This window comes from Aquarana catesbeiana, linkage group LG04 (genome assembly GCF_042186555.1).
Source record: "Aquarana catesbeiana isolate 2022-GZ linkage group LG04, ASM4218655v1, whole genome shotgun sequence".
NCBI lineage: Eukaryota > Metazoa > Chordata > Amphibia > Anura > Ranidae > Aquarana > Aquarana catesbeiana.
In genome coordinates, this window is record NC_133327.1 from 574,797,527 (window position 1) to 574,819,837 (window position 22,311).

General features: G+C 43.7%; 1 protein-coding gene across 3 annotated transcripts in view; it reads right to left on the reverse strand.

Annotated features, from left to right (window-relative positions):
- The window catches only part of LOC141140678 (uncharacterized), a 161,013-nt gene that overhangs the window by 115,625 nt on the left and 23,077 nt on the right, over positions 1-22,311 (reverse strand). For all 3 annotated transcript variants that reach the window (XM_073628091.1, XM_073628090.1, XM_073628089.1), the window contains exons 4-6: positions 19,480-19,616; positions 14,933-15,124; positions 14,587-14,684 (exon numbers count right to left, since the gene is read on the reverse strand). In XM_073628091.1, coding sequence (XP_073484192.1) covers positions 14,587-14,684; positions 14,933-15,124; positions 19,480-19,616 — 427 coding nt within the window. The remainder of the gene's footprint in view (positions 1-14,586; positions 14,685-14,932; positions 15,125-19,479; positions 19,617-22,311) is intronic.

The window sequence follows — 22,311 nt, forward strand, 5'->3', positions numbered from 1 at the left end:
ACCACAGAGGTGAATGGAGGGTCTAATTGGGTCCACCTGAAAAATGGACAGACAGACCCAATCAGACCAATTATGTGAAAGGGGCCTAAGTAACTGGGCATAGAATGTTTATAGGGGTCCGGGTCCTGCCCCGGGGGACATGTATCAATTAAAAAAGTGCAGTGATTTTTTTGATTTTTAAAGTGAAAGCATAAAAATGAAAAATTCCTTCCAATATAGTGCATAGGGGGTCCCCTTAGTCTACCTGTAAAGTGGCAGATCTGTACCATGTCTAGAATCTGCTGCAGCAATAATTGCATTTATAAAGCCAAAAAAAATGACATTTTCCCTGCAAGCTGCCTTTATTTTGCTCAGCAACAGCTGGGGAGCCAGTGTGTATAATGAGGTCACAATATAGTGCACTGGGAACAAGATTAGAGATTTTTTGGATACATTCTGATGTAACTTTGACTTTGGATAGAAGTAAAGGGTGCGTAAAAATTGGTCTTTGGGTGTCGGTGGCACCTTCCCACTGTAACCCTATAGAGGTACTCTTGATGAAAGCAAGAACTGGCCTTGCTTTAAAAAATTGCAATGATATGCACCTGTCAAACAGGTGCTGAAAAATTGGTCTTTGGGTGTTAATTGTGACCATGAAACCTATACCAAAAACATTCCTTCAGATGAAATGATTGAACACCCTCAAAGCTAGACAGCCTCGAAGTCCTGCAGAGATTCCACATCCCAAAAAGACTTAATCAGTGATATCGGCATCAGGGGCTTCATAGCTGGTAATCCAGGACTGATACATTTTTATAAAAGTCAAACAGTCCACGGAGTCTGTGGACAGACGCGTTCTATGATCAGTAACAAAACCTGCAGCACTGAATGCCCGTTCTGAAAGCATGCTGGATACAGGGCAGCCCAACAACTCAATAGCATACTGGGCAAGTTCTGGCCAGTGATCTATTCTCATGACCCAGTAAGTCAGTGGATCGTCAGCTGGAAAGCTCTCTATCTCTGTTTTGGCCCCGAGGTAATTGTCCCTCATGTGATGCAGACGCTGCCGATGGGATGTGGAAGCTGACAGCCCTGGGCGGCGAGGACTGAAAAAATTCCGAAATGCCTCACTTAGGCGGACGCCTTCTCCAATGCTCCTCTCTTGACCAACAGAAGACTCAAGACAACGTTTTCCACCACACTGTAACCTACTGGAGTCAGGAAAAACTTTCAATAAAATACTCTTTAACGTGAGAGATTTTATCTTCTACACTCTCTGTGGGGACGGGATGAGTTCTGAGACCTTCCCCTTATAACAGTAGTCAAGGAGGGTTGCCAACCAGAAATCATCCTTCTCCTTCATGCCATGTTATCTTGGGTCCTTTCGCAGGCTTTGAAGCATGAGGTTTCCCAGGTGCCTCAAATTTGCCGAGACTTGAGAAGCAGACTCCTCGGGGTCACTCAGGATGACAGCATCTTGAACTTCCTCCTCCCAGCCACGAACTACTCTCAAGGGTCCTGGGGTTGGAAAGCCATCGCTTACAGATTTACGCATGTCTTCCTCTTCTACGAAGCCTATGAAAGAGCCAGAATCCTCCTCCTCCCCTCACTCTTAGAGCTCACAGGTCTGGCATCATCACCACCAGCTGTATGGAGACGTGGGGGCACAACAAGCTGCAGCACCGAACCCTGTCCTGCATCCTCTCGAATTTCAAGCAGCGCTACCCAGTGTGCTGTGTACGAAATATATCATTCCTGCCCATGCTTGCTGGACCATGTGTCAGCAGTAAGTTGGATTTTATGGCTGACTGCCTTGCCCAACTATGCCAGAGCATTCCCTTCCACGTGATGGTAGAGAGATGGAACGGCCTTACGTGAAAAGTAGTAGCAACTGGGAACCTGCCATTGTGGTACAGCACATTGTGCGAATTCACAAAAGGGGGCAGGATCCACCAGGCTGAAAGGCAGAAGTTGGAGAGCCAACAGCTTTGACAAGCTTGCATTCAGACGCTGGGCATGTGGGTGGTAGGGACTGTATTTTTTTCCCCGCTGCAGCAGATGGGGCAGAGAAATTTGCTGGCTACAGTCTACAGCTGGTGATGTGCTGCTAGGACCTGGGACACCCTGTGCTATACCATCATCCCTGTCAGTGGAGGCTGCTGAAAGGTAATGACTTAGTATCACAGGGGCAGACTGAAGTGGGTAAGGAGGGACAGATTTGTGCCCCTTTTGTGTGGCTTTTAGGTGCTCTTGTCAACGGGTTGAGTGGTTGGACATTAAATGCCTTGTTAGGCATGTGGTACCCAAATGGTTGGTGTTTTTTGCCACGTTTGATGTGCCTGAGACACAGTTTGCAGATAGCAACAGTGCGATCTGCTGCAGATGTGCTGAAAAAGGCCCAGACAGCTGAGCTTTGGGGAGTGGACCGGGAGATAACAGCTGCAGAATGTGATGGGATAGGGTGCCTCCTCTCTACTCTTTCTTGATGTCGGCCTCCTTGGGGCTGTGCCACCTCACCTTCAGTTTCCTCCTCTGCTCTATCTGGCACCCAAGTTGCATCAGTGACCTCATCATCATCATCATCATCATCTCCATCTCCTTCATCTCCTCCATCTTCGTCATTACCACTGGAGACAACTTGGCAATACGCTGCGGCTTGGGGAACATGAATGCCAATTTGTCTACCAGGGTTCCTCCCTCTCTCTAGGCTCATGTTCCTGTCATCCTCAACCTCAGAACCAACATCTCAATCCAGTAATGGCTGGGCATCATCAAGGCGCAAGTGGCTCTCGCTGTGGTCAAATAACTCAGCTGACTTCTCAATGGCTGATCTTGGGGCTATAGCAGGAATAGATGTGGACAAGGAGGCAGGTTTATCCACTCTGGCAACTGCAGGGGACTGCCCAACTTTCATTACTTGAGTGACAGAGGCTGAGGAGGATGAGGAAGGTTTAGTAAGCCAGTCCACCACCTCCTCTGCATGCTGTGGCTGGATAGCACAGGCAAACTCACTAAACAGAGGAAATGATGCCCTGCCTGAGGACTGACCACCATGTCCACCTTTGCCTGTGGACACATTTGTTGCTGGCCCCCTTACAGTGCCAAGGGATTGTCTCTCCTTGTTGTCCTCTCAGACATTATTGGGAGGGATGGGTGGTACTTATAAGCAAATGTAAAGTTGAAATCTGTACGTAGATGCACTTTGATCAATGTAAAGAGGTATTTGGTGCACTTTTATTTGAGTACTCACACTACACAGACACACTCCACAGATACACTATAATATACTGCAATATAATGCGCCAAACATACAGTGACACACAAAACTATATGGCGTTAAACTGGCAGTAACACACACAAAACTATATGGCGTTAAACTGGCAGTAACGCACACAGAACTATATGGCGTTAAACTGGCGGTAATGCACACAGAACTATATGGCGTTAAACTGGCTGTAACGCACACAGAACTATATGGCGTTAAACTGGCAGTAACGCACGCAAAACTATATGGCGTTAAACTGGCAGTAACGCACACAGAACTACATGGCGTTAAATTGGCAGTAACGCACAAAACTATATGGCATTAAACTGGCAGTAACGCACTCAAAACTATATTGCGTTAAACTGGCAGTAACGCACGCAGAACTATATGGTGTTAAACTGGCAGTAACGTACGCAAAACGATATGGTGTTAAACTGGCAGTAAGGCACACAAAACCATATGGCGTTAAACTGGCAGTAACGCATGCAAAACTATATGGCATTAAACTGGCAGTAATGCACGCAAAATGATATGGCGTTAAACTGGCAGTAACGCACGCAAAACTATATGGTGTTAAACTGGCAGTAACGCAGGCAAAACTATATGGTGTTAAACTGGCAGTAATGCACACAAAACTATATGGTGTTAAACTGGCAGTAACGCAGGCAAAATAATATGGCATTAAACTAGCAGTAATGCACACAAAACAATATGGTGTTAAACTGGCAGTAACGCACGTAAAACTATACGGTGTTAAACTGGCAGTAACACACGCGAAACGATATGGCGTTAAACTGGCAGTAATGCACACAGAAGTAAATGGCGTTAAACTGGCAGTAACGCAATCAAATAGACAGTGTTCAATCGTCACTACACTGACGCTATCTGAACTGTCCCTACTCTAGCTATACACTAATGTCAAGATTGCTAACACGGTCTCACTACACTGAAACTATCTGAGCTGTCCCTACTCTAGCTGCACACTATGCAAAGCTTCATGATGGTCCTCCTCACTACACTCACACTATCCCTAGACTGACACTAAACTAATATTCTACACTGACAATTGATGCAAAATAGCACAGTATAGCACACTAACAAACTATTAGCACTGAACAGAGCCCTGTTCTATCTCTCTCCACGCCGAAATCACACTGAAAATGGCTGCCATTGAAAGAATACTTTTATACTGTAGTTCTGGAATGAGCCATGATTGGATAAAGTCATGATGACAGTGTCCAATCATGACTCTGACAGTGCTCTGTGCCCTGATTGGCTGAAGCTTTCACTGCTTCAGCCAATCAGGGCTTGCAATGCACAGTTCAGTGCCGCAATGTATTGTGGTCGGTTCGGGGGGGTGAACAAACGGTCGAACGACCGTTTGTTCGGCTATTCGCCGAGCAACCGAACAATGAAAGTTCGGCCCGAACTTATGCTCGGGCTGAGCCGTTTGCCCATCCCTAGTTGAAAACTATGTATATGGCCCCTAAACTCATATTGCAAAAATGGATATCAAAATACCCGCCAACGATAGATCAATGGATTAAAGTGTTTAATCTTAATTTAAGAAGAGAGGAATTAACATGGACATAGAAGTAGTTCTAAAAAATTTGCAAAAATGTTGCATTGGTGGCTGGTTTCTAATCTAATTAATGATACTGAGGAAAATCAATAATGAGACAGAACTTCATTTTCTTTTTTGATATTGTGTTGGAGAGTATTTGAGTAAAGTAGGAAATGCAAACTGGTGAGCGCAAATGAGGAGCTGAAATCATTTTTTTTTTTTACTTCTCTCTTTTTTGTGGGAAATGTTATGTGAGTGGGTGTGTTTTTTTCTTTTGTGTTTTATGAAAAACATTAAAAACCTATCTGATTGAAAAAAAAAGGATAATTTTATAATTGCTTTCATTTTCCTGTGATGTCTGCAGCACACATTGAAGGAGTAAATCTATATTTTCTTAATCGTACATCACGGGACACAGAGACATAATAATTACTATATGGGTTATAGGCCACCTTCAGGTGATGGACACAGGCACACCAAAGACAGGAAGTCCCCCTCCCTATATAACCCCTCCCACTACAAGGAGTACCTCAGTTTTTTCGCCAGTGTCTACGGTGTTGATCACGGGTAAAAAAGTTCTAAAGAAAAAAGCTCCACTAGGATCTTCTCTGGGTCAAGGAGCTATGCTACCGGATCCATTCAAGGTGCCTTGAAGAGGCAAAGGAATGGTACCCGGGCCTCGTGAAGGAAGAACGAGGTTTTGCCTGTAATGCTTCTCCCTGGAGAGCTGGACCCTGGGATCCAGTACTTTAGTCTTTCTTCCGAATACCTGAAAGTTTCCTGGCAGGGTGCTATACGAGTCCAGGAAAGAGGACCCGTAAGTGGGGTCCCAGTCCCTGAAGGCCTATCATGACTTGGCCCGCTGTGATGGGTGAAGATTGGGTCTGTCTGGTCTTCAGCAGTATCCTGCGGCGGGGATAAGGTAAGTGAAGATAATCCTAAGGAAAACCTATGGATATATTCTAATTTTAGTAAATGGTGTCATGCCTATTTTTCACCACCAGAGGGTATGAAAGGCTAGATACTTGCCTGATATACTTACCTTGCCTCACAGTGTGACAATGCTCAGAGCAGCAGCAGCTCTTGACATGTTCAGCTGCCTCTCTCCGCTCTCTAGCCATCAGGGGAGTTAGGGAGGGGGATCGCTACATCTGCCAGGTGATTCCCCCAACGGATCCTCCTCCTCCTGTCACCGGCTATCTCGTGGGCGGGCGCGCTTCCGTATCTTAAATAGATATGTTTGGACAGCGGGGAAAAGGGGGCGGGGTCAAGCGCAAGCCGACGTGCACGTAGATTCGGGGTGCACGTTCGTAACGGTGAAGGCGCGGAGCGGGCTGAAAGTTTTTAAAAAGCCTCACTCCATTTGGCTGAGCAGTCGGTGGCACACAGGAGCATCAGGGGCATGTAAGGTGGTGGAACCAGGCATTTCTTTAGGGGACACATTTAATTAAAGCATCAGGCTGGGCAATAATTAGCAGCATATAGATAATATATTGCTGGACTAGGACTCAGCAGGTGATGCATTTGGGTTAATACCTCTGCATTTGTGCTTGGGACTATGCGTTCCCGCAGAGGGGGCTCGGTTGCAGCAAAAGGGGGCGCAAAGGCATCACCTTCAGGGTCTGAGGATCCTGGGCATGCATCTGCAGTGCCTTCCTCTCTGGAAAGACTCAATGTAGCCAGACAGGATGAGCCATTGGCGCTATCAGATATTGCTGTCTCTCCTAACATCTCAGCCCCTGCATACGTCACTGAGGATGTTCTTGCTTTGGTTTTGGTTGGCTTAGAAGAGAGGTTAGCCTCATTAATCACTAAATCTTCCCGGAAGGTGGGAAAAAAGCATGTCAGGTCCCCTTCTCCCTTCCTGGAACCCCAGCTGGAGGGACAGTGGGAAGATGAGGTTGAATCACCATAGGAGGACCAAGAAGAGGGGCAATCTGATGACTCCTCTTCAGAGGAGACAGGCTCAGAAGAGCCTGTCTCAGCCTCACAATCTCAAAGGTTGCAGATTCAATCCTTTTCAGAGATGGTTCGTTCGGCCTATAGATTGCCCTCTGCTGAGGCGGCCAAAGCTTCGGTTCCCTCTTTGGGCTCTTTAAAGCCTCCTCAGGCTTTACATGCTTTTCCTCTCCATCCGTTGTTGGAAAAGCTTATATATGCTGAATGGGAGGACCCAGATAATCATTTTCTTCCTCCTAAAAAGTTTTCTTTGCTTTATCCTATGGAGGAAAAATTCAACAAGAAGTGGAAGGTACCAGCAGTTGACGCGGCTATTTCTTGCGTGAATAAGAACCTTACTTGTCCAGTGGACAATGTTCAAGGAAAGCTAGCCCGTTGGGACTTTAAGTGAGATGAGAGGGCTAGACACACATATACACAAACTGCAATAAAAATTGATTTATTGATACAAAGGCTATATAAACAAATGGGAACAACAATAATTGTGCATTACCCGGCATAGTAGCCTAGTTAATAGCATAGGTAAAAAACAAATACAATTACACTGCAATCAATTTGTACATCCATAAAAAGTAGCAAGATCCATGATGAACATTAAAACCAATAAATGCATATACATCATCTAACCTTGAGAATACATAAACATAAGTGGCAACAATATGTGAACATGGTGTGGCCAACTGCGGATACCCTGCAGAGTGGGCATGATAGCATCGATGGTGCCCTACGCGTTTCGCGGGTCTGTTCTCGCTCATCAGGGGCAGATGCATAGATTTTTCTATAACAAAAGTAGTAAATATATGTAATTCATTAGATTCGGGGCGAAAAAAGGTGGTTGGCAAGTGAGGTCAATAACATGAAGGCCTCATACTCACCAATCAGCTGGGCTTGGTAACCAAAACCCTGGATGCCAAAATTGCGGCCACAAGCAGTGCCGGTTTGGGAGCTGAGGGGGCTTTGCAACCGGGAATGCAGCGGGACGGTACCAGGACGCACGGCACGGACTGACAGAAAAACATCTGATCTGTGGTCTGGATGTATCCATGGGCAAGTCTAAAAAAAGGGAGGATGTATGAGGATGCATGAGTCTCAAGGGGTGTGTTGAAACTAAATAGGCATTAAGTAATAGATTCAAACAATGAGAAATGCCCAATGGGGGTTGCATTAAAAATAATAAATATGATAAATGTATGGAAGACTTATGATGTAGTTGTGGAAACTGTTGTATGGGCCGTAATGATAAAAAAAGTCCCAACGGGCTAGCTTTCCTTGTTCTTTTGCAATATTTAGGGATGGAGGTGTCAGAGAGGTCTCTCCAGACCATAACTCCCCTTTCTTTCAAATTACCCGGGTGGTAGACACCCATTAGCCCAAAAATTTGGTCTGTTCTGACCAATGGCTCATGTTCACTCTTACATCCAGCCAGCATTGGGGCTGACTTCTGGGCTGGCCTTGGCTCCTCTTCACTGTGCTCTGCCTGATGGTGGCTTTGCACTTCCGGTACCGGGGGCTGCGACATGCACAGGGGAGGTACCTTTGACCTCCTGCTGTCCTCATCTGTCTTAGGGCGGATCTGGCCATCTGCATGTCGGCGTCATGTTCTCCTCTGTGGGCCGTGTGGAACATCCCGGATGGATTAGGGGTTGTTGCCACGCACACCCGTTCTTGACGGCCGGCGTCTCACACGCTGGCTCGTCACCATCCGTACATGACGCTGGGGGCGGAGCTTCTGGATCCGCCATGGGTATATCAGGACGCCCTGCGTGGCTGCGGTTTGCATTTGTGCTCTGATGGTCTATCGTGATGGTCACAGACCCAGGAATGCATCACATATGTCTCGGACTTGTTTAATGTATTCAGGTAATATTGGCTTTCTTTTTCTTTTTTCTTTTTTTATTTACCCCTCACTCGCTGTGTAGGTTATCCCCTTTCACCATACACAACACCAATTTTCCATCATTGTTGGTGCTAATATTTTTCCAGGCATAATTTAGGTTTTTCTACATTTGGGTTTTTTTTTTTTTTCTCCTGCTCAGGTTTTTGTCTTTACATTTTTATGATTAGGGCCCATACAACAGCTTCCACAACTACATCATAAGTCTTCCATACATTTATCATATTTATTATTTTTAATGCAACCCCCATTGGGCATTTCTCATTGTTTAAATCTATTACTTGATGCCTATTCAGTTTCAACACACCCCTTGAGACTCATGCATCCTCATACGTCTCCCCTTTTTTTAAACTTGCCCATGGATACATCCAGACCACAGATCAGATGTTTTTCTGTCAGTCCGTGCCGTGCGTCCTGGTTCCGTCCCGCTGCGTTCCCGGTTGCAAAGCCCCCTCAGCTCCCGAACCGGCACTGCTTGTGGCCGCCATTTTGGCATCCAGGGTTTTGCTTACCAAGCCCAGCTGATTGGTGAGTATGAGGCCTTCATGTTATTGACCTCACTTGCCAACCACCTTTTTTCGTCCCGACTCATCTAATGAATTACATATATTTACTACTTTTGTTATAGAAAAATCCAGTATGCATCTGCCCCGATGAGCGAGAACAGACTCGCGAAACGCGTAGGGACCATCAATGCTATCCGCATGCTCACTCTGCAGGGTATCCACAGTTGTTCACATATTGTTGCCACTTATGTTTATGTATTCTCAAGGTTAGATGATGTATATGCATTTATTGGTTTTAATGTTCATCATGGATCTTGCTACTTTTTATGGATGTACAAATTGATTGCAGTGTAATTGTATTTGTTTTTTACTTATGCTATTAACTAGGCTACTATGCCGGGTAACGCACAATTATTGTTGTTCCCATTTGTTTATATAGCCTTTGTATCAATAAATCCATTTTTATTGCAGTTTGTGTATACATGTGCCTATCCCTCTCACCTCATTTAAAGTCCCAACGGGCTAGCTTTCCTTGTTCTTTTGCAATATTTAGGGATGGAGGTGTCAGAGAGGTCTCTTCAGACCATAACTCCCCTTTCTTGCAGTGGACAATGTTCAGGTATTTAGGGACTCAGTAGATAAAAAGCTGGAATCTTTGCTTAAAACCTCCTTTGCCATGTCCGGTGCAGTGACTCAGCCTGCAGTGGCAGCAATTGGTATTTGTCAGTCCTTAAAGGACCAAATGAAGCAGGTCATAAAGTATGTGCCTGCTCAACAGGCCCGGGACATGGCTGACCTACCCAAGGCCTTATGTTTTGCGGTCGCCACAATTAAAACTCTATTCGTCAGGCATCTCGCCTTGCTCTCTTGCTAGTGCAGATGCACAGAAGTCTGTGGCTAAAGCACTGGTCAGCCGAATCACCATGCAAAAGGCTGTTGACTGGTTTCCCCTTTCATGGGGAAAGGTTGTTCAGGGAAGATTTAGACAAATACATCCAAAAAATTTCAAGTGGTAAAAGTACCCTTTTACCAGTGAAAAAGAAGACTAAACGTCCTTCCTTTAAACGTTCATCTTCTCCAGGTCCAGAGACATCTGCCTCCAGGCAGTCGCGACGGCCTCCGCCATCAGGTTCTCGAGGTAAATCTCAAGGGCAATCCCAGGGGCCGAAAAAACCCTGGGGAAAAGAGCCTACAAAGCAGAGTCCCAAGGCCTCCCTTTGAAGGGGCGCCCCCGCTTAATCGGGTGGGGGGAAGGCTTCTGCAGTTTTCAGAGACTTGGCAGGAAGAGATCCAGGACAAATGGGTCATCTCCATAGTATCTCTAGGTTACAAACTGGAGTTTCGGGAGTTTCCACCATACCGTTTTCTAAGATCAAACGTGCCCAAAGACCTGACAAAAAGAAGGTCTTTGTTTCTGGCACTAGACCGCTTGGTGTCTCAGGGGGTAATCATAGAGATTTCCACAAGAGATCAGGGTATGGGATTTTATTCAAATCTCTTCACGGTGCTAAAACCGAATGGGGTTGTCAGACCCATACTGGACCTCAAGGACCTAAACCAGTTCCTAAACAGCCATTCTTTCCGGATGGAATCAATCCGGGCAGTAGTCTCCACCCTACGGGTAGAAGAATCTTTGGCGTCTGTGGACATCAGAGATGCATATCTACATGTACCTATTTTCCCCGCTCACCAAAAGTTCCTACGGTTCGCGGTAGAAAATCACCATTTCCAATTTGTGGCCCTACCCTTCGGGTTGGCTACTGCCCCTCGGATATTCACAAAACTTCACCAGCAGCTGTTTCCAGGGGAATGGTCTCTACACCCCGACATCTTTCAGGCAATTTGTCAAAGATGGGGCACCGCGGATGTGGACCTATTGGTGTCCAGGTTCAACAAGAAGTTAATCAACTTTGTGTCAAGGACAAAGGACCCACTCGCATGCAGAACAGATGCGTTAGTGGCCCCGTGGGATCAGTTTTTCACTTATTTATGCTTCCATCCAGTACAATTGATACCGCAACTTCTTCGCAGATTCAAGCAGGAAGGGAAGCCAGTAATTCTGGTAGCCCCAGCGTGGCTCAGAAGATCCTGGTATACAGAGATAGTAAAGATGCCAGTAGGAGACCCATGGTCCCTTCCACTGCGCCCAGACCTGCTTTCACAGGGTCCAGTATTCCATCCTTCTTTACAAATGCTAAATTTAATGGTTTGGCTACTGAAGCCCATATTTTAAAGAATCGGGGGCTTTCAGGTTTGGTGATTTCTACCTTGATCAGTGCTAGAAAGCCAGCCTCCAGAGTCATTTATTATAGGGTCTGGAAATCCTATCTATGTCTCTTGGTGTGAGTCCAAGAAATGGGATCCCCAGAAGTATGTCATAGGTAGACTTCTTACCTTTCTACAGCTGGGAGTAGAAATGAAGCTGGTCTTGAGTATTATCAAGGGTCAAATCTCAGCCTTATCAGTGTTCTTTCAAAGTCTGCTTGCTTCACATACCTTAATTTGGGCCTTTATACAAATATAAATCCACGAGTTATATCCCCTCTGTGCCCATGGGATTTGAATCTAGTTTTATCAGTGTTTGAGCCGATACGTCATATTCCATTGGTTCTTTTGACAAGGAAATTGTTTTTTTTGATGGCTATCTCTTCGGCTAGAAGAGTATCAGAGTTGGCTGCTTTTTCTGGTAAAGAGCAATATTTGATTGTTCATAGGGACAGGGTGGTGTTGCGACCTCAACCGTCCTTTCTACCTAAGGTAGTTAAGGGTTTTCATCTGAACCAAGATGTTGTCCTACCTTCCTTTTTTCCAGAACCTAGTTCTGCGCAAGAAAAATCTTTGCACTCACTTGATGTAGTGAGGGCAGTCAGAATCTATCTGAAAGCGACAGCTCAGATACGTAAAACTGATGTTTTGTTTGTGTTGCCAGAAGGTTCCAGGAAGGGGCAGGCAGCATCGAAGTCTACTATTTCTAAGTGGATTCGGCAGGTTATTTTTCAGCCTTATGGTTTGAAAGGGAAAACGCCCCCCTTCCAAGTTAGAGCACACTCTACCAGAGCAGTCAGTGCTTCCTGGGCAGTGCATCACCAAGCATCCATGACTCAGATCTGCAAGGCTGCAACTTGGTCTTTGGTCCATACATTCACATACAGGTTCTATCAAGTGGATGTAAAAGGGCATGAGGATGCCACCTTTGGGCGCAGTGTTCTGCAAGCAGCAGTATAGATTCTCATGTCTGATGGCAGCCGGTTTTGTTCTGTGTCTTCCTCCCCTCAGATGGCATTGCTTTGGGACATCCCATGTAGTAATTATTATGACTCTGTGTCCCATGATCTACGATTAAGAAATTAGGATTTTTATAACAGCTTACCTGTAAAATCCTTTTCTTGGAGTACATCACGGGACACACAGGTCCAGCCCCTCTTCTGGGATATATGTATATTGCTTTGCTACAAAACTGAGGGAGATCCCTGTAGTGGGAGGGGTTATATAGGGAGAGGGACTTCCTGTCTTGGGTGCCAGTGTCCATCACCTGAAAGTGGCCTATAGCCCATGTAGTAATTATTATGGCTCTGTGTCCCATGATGTACTCCAGGAAAAGGATTTTACAGGTAAGCTGTTATAAAAATCCTAATATTCCTGTAATGATGTGACTTGATGGTTAAACCAAGTGAAGACATCCAGTTGTACTGGTTTAATGTTACTAATTCTTCCTAATCATTTGCAACTAGGATAAAGTATTATTTTAATAGCTATTCATTAAAAATCTTATCCTTAAACAAAAAGCAACAGCCAGTCCTGAACGTTTCATAAAAACCAACCCTATTAGAATGAATATGACAAGTAAAACTTTTATGTTTCAGATGAAGCCATCGATGATTAAAGTACTATAACGGGTTTATACTCAGCTAATTGCTGCTAGACACATGGAGTTTGCACACCCTGCCAGCGTTTCTCAACCTATTATCAGTTGCAGCACCTTTTAAAGTATGCAAAATCTTGAGGCACCCCAGTACCGATTCAGAGGCTCCTCATCACATCAGAGTACTTCAATGACAGGGTCTCCCCCATCCAGGGGCGGATCCAGGGGGGGCAATGGGGCAATTGCCACCCCCGAGAAATCTGTTGCCGGCCAGGCGGGTGAGATAGCGGGCGGCTAAGATATCGGGCGGCTCTGCGAGCGGCTGAGATATCTGGCGGCTCTGTGAGGGGCTGAGATATCGGGCAGCTCTACGGGCGGATGAGATAGCGGGTTTTGTGGGCGGGCAGCGAGGTTTGTGGACAGGCTGAGCTGCCAGGTGTCTCAGTGTGTTGGCAGGTTAGAGAGAGAGCAGGCTCAGTGTGTCAGCTGGCCAATCAGTTAGCCAGGAGCGGGGGAGCAGAGAGATGAGATCATCTCTCACCACCAGCCCTGCATTCCTGCAGTAACTTCTGCCCTCACTGGGCAGGCAGCAAAGAGATTACATTATCTCTCTGCTGCCTGAGTCTGGGAATTCGGGGTCACAGCAAGAGACAACTAAAACACCCATTTAGCAGGCAAGTGACAATCCACAAGGTGTGGCAGGTGATGTGGCAATCCGCAAGGTGTGGCAGGTGATGTGGCAGTCCGCAAGGTGTGGCAGGTGACGTGGCAAGTGACAATAAAAAAAGGTGTGGCAGGTGACGTGGCAAGTGACAATACACAAGGTGTGGCAGGCGACGTGGCAAGTGACAATACACAAGGTGTGGCAGGCGACGTGGCAAGTGACAATACACAAGGTGTGGCAGGCGACGTGGCAAGTGACAATACACAAGGTGTGGCAGGCGACGTAGCAAGTGACAATCCGCAAAGTGTGGCAGGTGACATGGCAAGTGACAATCCAAAACGTGTGGTAGGTGACGTGGCAAGTGACAATCCGCAACGTGTGGCAGGTGACGTGGCAAGTGACAATCCGCAGGGCTCTCACTGATTCTACATTATGGTGAGTTGAACTATTTCATTTTATATTACAATGTAATTATAGAAATAATGCACTACTAATCATCCTGACACCATAACAACCATGGTGCCAGGATGATTGAAACGCCAACACCAGCCGTTTCCCCGATAAATTGCCCACAAAAAAACTGATTTTCTGGCAGTGCCCCTCCCGAGACTAGACTCTGGATCCGCCCCTGCCCTTATCACATCAGCGCCTTCCCCCTTCACAAAGACCTCTCATCAGTCTGTGATCCATTGAACCTGGGTCACATGCAAGTGGCACCCCAAGGGAGCCCAAATGTCACTCCAGGGTGCCATAGTTGAAAAACACAGCCCTATGCCATGATAACTTGAATTACTAAAAAGAGTGATACTCTTCTCATTATTACAATTGGTTTAGTTGCTACTAATGCTACTACTACTACTGTAAAGAACAATTCAGCTCATTTAAAGTTGTACTTTTTAATCTTCTCAATATGACGTTCAACCTCATGTAATGTCTGGTTAATTTTAATCTCTGCATCATCGCGGGAAAGGTATGGTGATTCTATTCTTATCTGAAAGACAAAATGGGAAAAAATACTTTTCAGTTTTAATTCAATGAACATTCAGTTACTAGTGCTAATGCTAAAGGTGTGTAGACAGTAGGAGATATCAACACAAGAATGTTGCATCATTAACCATCTAGTTAGGACAGTTATAAACATACCTACTGACTTAACCAAAGTGTTAGCACTTGCTTTTAATGAAAACCTATGATGCATTTAGAATTATTATCATGGCAGCAAAATTAAATAAGGCTTACCTGAACAATGGTTTGGTTAAAGAGACCACTGGGGTCCATGGCCTGGACTTCAATGTGAAATGTTCCATTTTTTCCAGCCACAGTGTTACTCCTGATTTGGCCTGTGTAATTATTAATAGCAAATTCTTCCACTGACTGATTCACAAAACTATAGACAAGCATTTCATTTGGTCCTAAACTGGGTTCTTTAGCCTTTAAAATAAAAATTTGCAGCTGTTAGCAGTGCACATTCACTGTTACTATGTCATATATAGATATACTATTTTACTTAGTAAATTTATGTATGTATTTGTAATTTTTTGTGATAAAAATTACACTTTTATTGTAACAACAAAATGTCTTTGAAAAATGAGAGAAACTAAATGGGTTTTTTAAGGTGCCAAAACAGTACAAGATTATTTTATAAAAATAAAAAAAAATAAAAAAAATAAAAACAAAACATAGAAGGAGTAAATGTTGATAATACAGTACTAATATATGTGCTGGCTGATTTCATCTCTACATGTTTCACCTTGATATTGGCTTCTTCAGGAGAAATAATTGCTATCAGGCACAATAAGCACTAGGAATAAAGTGTCAGCAACAAATAGGGTAAACACTGCGGAAAAGACACAGGGACATATATAACATCCCAGCCCAAACTAACCATTGGGCAAGCCGGAAAAAAGATGTTCTAGCCAGGAAGAGAAATGTTAATTCACAAAAATAGGAGGGGCATAAAAGAGGCAACCCAACTAAATGGGACATCAGTCAACCAGGCAGTAAACGGCGCCACCCAGTGAAACCAATAGGTTACACCAAGCGTGACGCCCTGGGCATCCCATGGTGTTTAAAAGTAAACACTCAAAAATTGTCTACCTAATATGGGACACACAAATATACAGTGGAGACGGAAAGTATTCAGACCCCCTTAAATTTTTCACTCTTTGTGATATTGCAGCCATTTGCTAAAATCATTTAAGTTCATTTTTTTCCTCATTAATGTACACACAGCACCCCATATTGACAGAAAAACACAGAATTGTTGACATTTTTGCAGATTTATTAAAAAAGAAAAACTGAAATATCAAATGGTCCTAAGTATTCTGACCCTTTGCTGTGACACTCATATATTTAACTCAGGTGCTGTCCATTTCTTCTGATCATCCTTGAGATGGTTCTACACCTTCATTTGAGTCCAGCTGTGTTTGACTATACTGATTGGACTTGATTAGGAAAGACACATACCTATATAAGACCTTACAGCTTACAGTGCATGTCAGAGCAAATGAGAATCATGAGGTCAAAGGAACTGCCTGAAGAGCTCAGAGACAGAATTGTGGCAAGGCACAGATCTGGCCAAGGTTACAAAAACATTTCTGCTGCACTTAAGGTTCCTAAGAGCACAGTGGCCTCCATAATCCTTAAATGGAAGACGTTTGGGACGACCAGAACCCTTCCTAGAGCTGGCCGTCCGGCAAAACTGAGCTATCGGGGAAGAAGAGCCTTGGTGAGAGAGGTAAAGAAGAACCCAAAGATCACTGTGGCTGAGCTCCAGAGATACAGTTGGGAGATGGGAGAAAGTTGTAGAAAGTCAACCATCACTGCAGCCCTCCACCAGTCGGGCTTTATGGCAGAGTGGCCCGATGGAAGCCTCTCCTCAGTGCAAGAAACATGAAAGCCCACATGGAGTTTGCTAAAAAACACCTGAAGGACTCCAAGATGGTGAGAAATAAGAATTTCTGGTCTGATGAGACCAAGATAGAACATTTTGGCCTTAATTCCAAGCAGTATGTGTGGAGAAAACCAGGCACTGCTTATCACCTGTCCAATACAGTCCCAACAGTGAAGCATGGTGGTGGCAGCATCATGCTGTGGGGGTGTTTTTCATCTGCAGGGACAAGACGACTGGTTGCAATCGAGGGAAAGATGAATGCGGCCAAGTACAGGGATATCCTGGACGAAAACCTTCTCCAGAGTGCTCAGGACCTCAGACTTGGCCAAAGGTTTACCTTCCAACAAGACAATGACCCTAAGCACACAGCTAAAATAACGAAGGAGTGGTGTCACAACAACTCTGTGACTGTTCTTGAATGGCTCAGCCAGAGCCCTGACTTAAACCCAATTGAGCATCTCTGGAGAGACCTAAAAGTGGCTGTCCACCAATGTTTGCCATCCAACCTGACAGAACTGGAGAGGATCTGCAAGGAGGAATGGCAGAGGATCCCAAATACAGAAAAAACTTGTTGCATCTTTCCCAAAAAGACTCATGGCTGTATTAGATCAAAAGGGTGCTTCTTCTAAATACTGAGCAAAGGGTCTGAATACTTAGGACCATGTGATATTTCAGTTTTTCTTATTTAATAAAACTGCAAAAATGTCAACAATTCTGTGTTTTTCTGTCAATATGGGTTGCTATGTGTACATTAATGAGGGAAAAAATGAACTTAAATGATTTTAGCAAATGGCTGCAATATAAGAAAGAGTGAAACATTTAAGGGAGTCTGAATACTTCCCATCCCCACTGTATGACAAGAACCATAATTTTTAATCATATTCAAAAATTCAAAAAAAATCAGTAAATTGACCAGGGACGACCTAGAAATGCTGTGCAAATCCGCAATTGAGGTTACAACAATCCATAATAGCCAATTATATCATTAGGAATACATTATACATCAAACCATATAGAGAATGATATGAACTAATCCAGTGTTCTCAGAATTTGAAGAGCATGGCAAAATCTATTTAGAGGAATGGTTTGTAGCTGATGGATTCATTCAAGCCTGGATGGACAGTTAATACCAGGGAATTAATCCATCTTGTTTCACGCTGAAGGAGAGTCCTTCGAAGATCCCCACCTCTGTCATGAGTTGGTAAATGTTTAAAAAGTAAAAACAAGACATATAAGGAGTAAATGTTAATAATACAGTAATAATACATGTGCTGACTGATTTCATCTCTACATGTTTCACCTTGATATTGGCTTCTTCAGGAGATATAATTGATATCAGGCACAATAAGCATTAGGAATAAACAGTTTTGTTGAAAAGCAGAACAATCAACAATAACAATTACAGTACGTAAATAGATACAGCTTAAACAAATTGAAAATAGCATTCATCAATTGAAGACAGCACAACAAACAAGTCATAGATGGTCATAATGGTTACCTGTATATTCACAACCATTTACACATAAATTGAGACTCCATAATCATGGGGATATCAACAGACGGATCATTTGGTGAAGCCATAGAGGGGGGTGTATCCAAAGTGTCTGTGTCTTTTCCGTAGTGTTTACCCTATTTGTTGCTGACACTTCTGGGTTTTTGTTGATGTTTTTACATAGCTTCCGGTCAATCGGCAACTTTAGGGTGTCACTTCCGGTAGACACTGTTGCCATAATGACGTCACTAGGTGCGATTCAGGTCGCGCTATTAGGCGGTCATTTAGCGTCCTCACCCTCTGATTTTGCCACCAATATAGCCAATTATCGGAGGGGGGAGGGGCTTTATAAACAGCACTTATTTTGGTTGTTATTATTGGTCCAGCATGAAAAGGAGAAAGGTGTGTTGGTGAAAACTTGACTGAAGGTAGCTCTACCACTGTTTTTTTCAGCACCGTCCACTGTTTCTTTGACTATGGAAATTTGTTGTAACTAAGTCTATTATCTTTCTGATTAAGGGGTCATTTTTTTTTACTACAATTCAGAAATAAGTTCACCCTATCTTTTCGTCATCTTTATCCAGTTCTGCTGTGGAGTTGGTGATCAATTGTTCAACCTGTGACAACAGCAAAATATACTTTATCATAGGGTAAAAACTATTCTATACAAACAGTTTTTGTCTGGATCTTAGTGGTGATTGTTTGTTACCTTAGTATCTAATTCTGTCCATCACCTTACCCCATAGTGTTCGGACCACTTACTGGTGGCTGTACTTTGGATACACCCCCCTCTATGGCTTCACCAAATGATCCATCTGTTGATATCCCCATGATTATGGAGTCTCAATTTATGTGTAAATGGTTGTGAATATACAGGTAACTATTATGACCATCTGTGACTTGTTTGCTGTGCTGTCTTCAATTAATGAATGCTATTTTCAATTTGTTTAAGCTGTATCTATTTATGTACTGTAATTATTATAATTGTTGATTGTTCTGCTTTTTAACAAAAGCATTCCTAATGCTTATTGTGCCTGATATCAATGGCTCCTGAAGAAGCCAATATCAAGGCGAAACATGTAGAGATTAAATCAGTTAGCACATGTATTAGTCTTGTTTTTACTTTTTGAATACTTTTTTTACTTTTATAAAATAATTTTGTACTGTTTTGGCACCTTAGTTTCTCTCATTTTTCAATCATTTTCAATAGGGATGTGGTGTTGTTTATGCTAGGTGATAGGCAAAATTTTTTTTCTTTTTTTAACAAAATGCCTTTGTTACTGACACTTAATTTTAATGGGATTTGTATACAAGAAAAAAATTTCTCACTGTATGGTACCCTTTTTATATTACAGAATTACCAGTTCTGCATCAAAGCATCAAATATAAATATTTGCATACTGTGACTTTGATGATGGGGAATCCACGAGGTAAAGTGTTGAGCACTGTTGCGTTGTATTTTTGCTTCTCAAATATTGGACCCTTGTGAAAGTCTGGCAGGTTAATTTGTAAACGGGCTATATTCTTCAGCAATGGATCTATAACAAGACATATGCAAACAGAGAAATAAGCGTTTTTACAACAATTTTCTATGCAGCAGTTCTTTATACATCGGTATTACCTTGGGGAGATGCAGACTAGAATACTGCAATCACTGAGCAGCAAATGATATCACCTGTGATGTATTTCAGTTATCTTGCAAACCTGACCTATTAGTTGAGAACCAATGGCTTACAGAGTGATTATTTGGTTTGCCATGCATGGTCCGATCCCCCACTAAGGTGAAAGCCTAAACAAAGCTTTTGGAGGGTCAGGCCAGTTAGCGGTACCCCTAGGAGTTGATAACCAACACTTGAAATTACACACAGACATTTTCTAGAAGAGGGCAGAAGGTGTTAATCCTGTGTGCTCTTCTTTAGTACATGAAGCAAAACATACAAGAAAGAATGGCTGTCATTTTTGCGGACATTTACATATCGTTGACTACCCCAAGGCCTCGTTTACATCTCAGATCACACTTTAGAAAGCATCTGACAGGCAGTAAGGAGGTGCTGGTGTCCTCACCAACGGTTTTGAACCCCTAAATGTTGGTCTACTACAACGCAACCATGTGCATTGCATGCAGTTGCAGTGTGGCCCCATTAATTTGAATGGGGGTAAATTCCTGCTGCAACCACAAAACGAGTACACCCCTGGCCACTACTCATCCAGCCAAGGAGGCAGCAATCCCTGCTAGTGCAAATGATCCCTAAGCCCCAGAAGCTTGATCGTGGAGCTCAAAGAAAGCTTCTTTCAAGGTGAGCATTACATCCATTTTTTCAGAATCTGTGTAGCGCTCTTGTAGTTTAGGCTAATGGGCAAATTTATTGTTTTAAGCTTCTCCTGTCTCCAGAAGAAGCTTCTGGAGTTTACAAGGCCTCGTTTACATCTCAGATCACACTTTAGAAAGCATCTGACAGGCAGTAAGGAGGCGCTGGTGTCCTCACCAACGGTTTTGAACCCCTAAATGTTGGTCTACTACAACGCAACCATGTGCATTGCATGCAGTTGCAGTGTGGCCCCATTAATTTGAATGGGGGTCAATTCCTGCTGCAACCACAAAACATGTACACCCCTGGCCACTACTCATCCAGCCAAAGAGGCAGCAATCCCTGCTAGTGCAAATGATCCCTAAGCCCCAGAAGCTTGATCGTGGAGCTCAAAGAAAGCTTCTTTCAAGGTGAGCATTACATCCATTTTTTCACAATCTGTGTGGCGCTCTCAAAGTTTAGGCTAATGGGCACATTTATTGTTTTAAACTTCTGCTGTAATCACACAAGCAATAATTGTTTGGTGTAGTGTGTCCAGGGTTTCACAGGCCGGGAGTTCTATTGCTTCTCCCTGTCTCCAGAAGAAGCTTCTGGAGTTTTGGGGCGGGAGAATTCAAATCCCCGGCCGCTATTTTTAATAGGGCCTAGCCAATCCCTGGGGATGTGTGCCCAGATGGTGTCTGGGTTACTGGTAAATAAGCTAAGACCCTGAGAAAATTCCCTATGGGAATGGATCCAAGTGCTTAAGGGATGAGGACTGGTTGCTCATGAACCTCCCCTTCTTGGACTGGAAGCTGGGCTACTCTGCTGGAGATTGTATTTTTGGACTGATCATTGCCAGGATCTGTGAGTAGAGCCAAACCTTTTCATTACATTTTTTTTAGACCCAGTGACGTTATCACTGGGTCTTTGTGCTTCCCTACGCAATGCAGGAAGATCAAAATCATGGCTGGTGTGAAGTACTAGCAGTATGCTCTACATAGTTCCCTGAAAACATCACAGCACCTTTTCTCAGTACTCTTCTTAAAAGTGCTTAGCCCTGCTGCAAGAAATGGGCCAGCTTATTACGCAAATATCATAATGTCTTCATGGGTAGATGTCAGTCTGGAGGAGTGGGCATTTTTCTTGGTAGGGTGCATTTACATGATTAAAAGAACTGAAATCCAAGAGGACAGTAAAGCTGGGGAGAAAAACTCTACATGATGCTGAACATCCTCAAGTCCTTTCTTATCCCATGTTAATATGAAATACTGTATATGAATATTTAAAAATCAGCACTTGCAATAATCAGGATGAAAGTGCAAGGCTGTTTTCAAAAAGTTTGCTTACTGCTATGATGCAAATAGAAGAGGGACATGCAGTGGTGTATTTTGGAGCTGGTGCTGCCTAAGCAAGACTAAAATCAGCATCCCCCCCATCTAAATTTGCCCCACCCCAGCCGCAGTACACCATTCTTGTCTCAGGGTCTGATGGGGAAGCTGCAGCTGTTCATAATGAACAGCTGCAGCTTCCTCATTGGACCCTGAGACATGATTAGTCCAAGTGCCATATATAGAATTACTGATGTTTGCGGTGATACCTCACATGTGTGGGACGATCATTGCTTGTGTGTGTGCAGGACTGACAAGTGTGTTCACCTTTACGCGCGAGCACAGGAGGACGGGGGCACTTTAAATATTTTTTTTTATTTATTTTGCTTTCATTTTTTTTTTTATCACTTTTATTGCTGTCACAAGGAATGTGAACATCCTTGTGACAGCAATAGGCACGTGACAGGTACTCTTTACTGAGAAATCTGGGGTCTTTAAGAACCCAAATCCCTCCTCTGCTCTTCAGTAAAACAAGATCGGTGTTTTTGAATGCTTTTTATTTATTTATTTATTTTTAATGCTTTTGATTTTTAAAAACTGTCTTCGATGGCTTC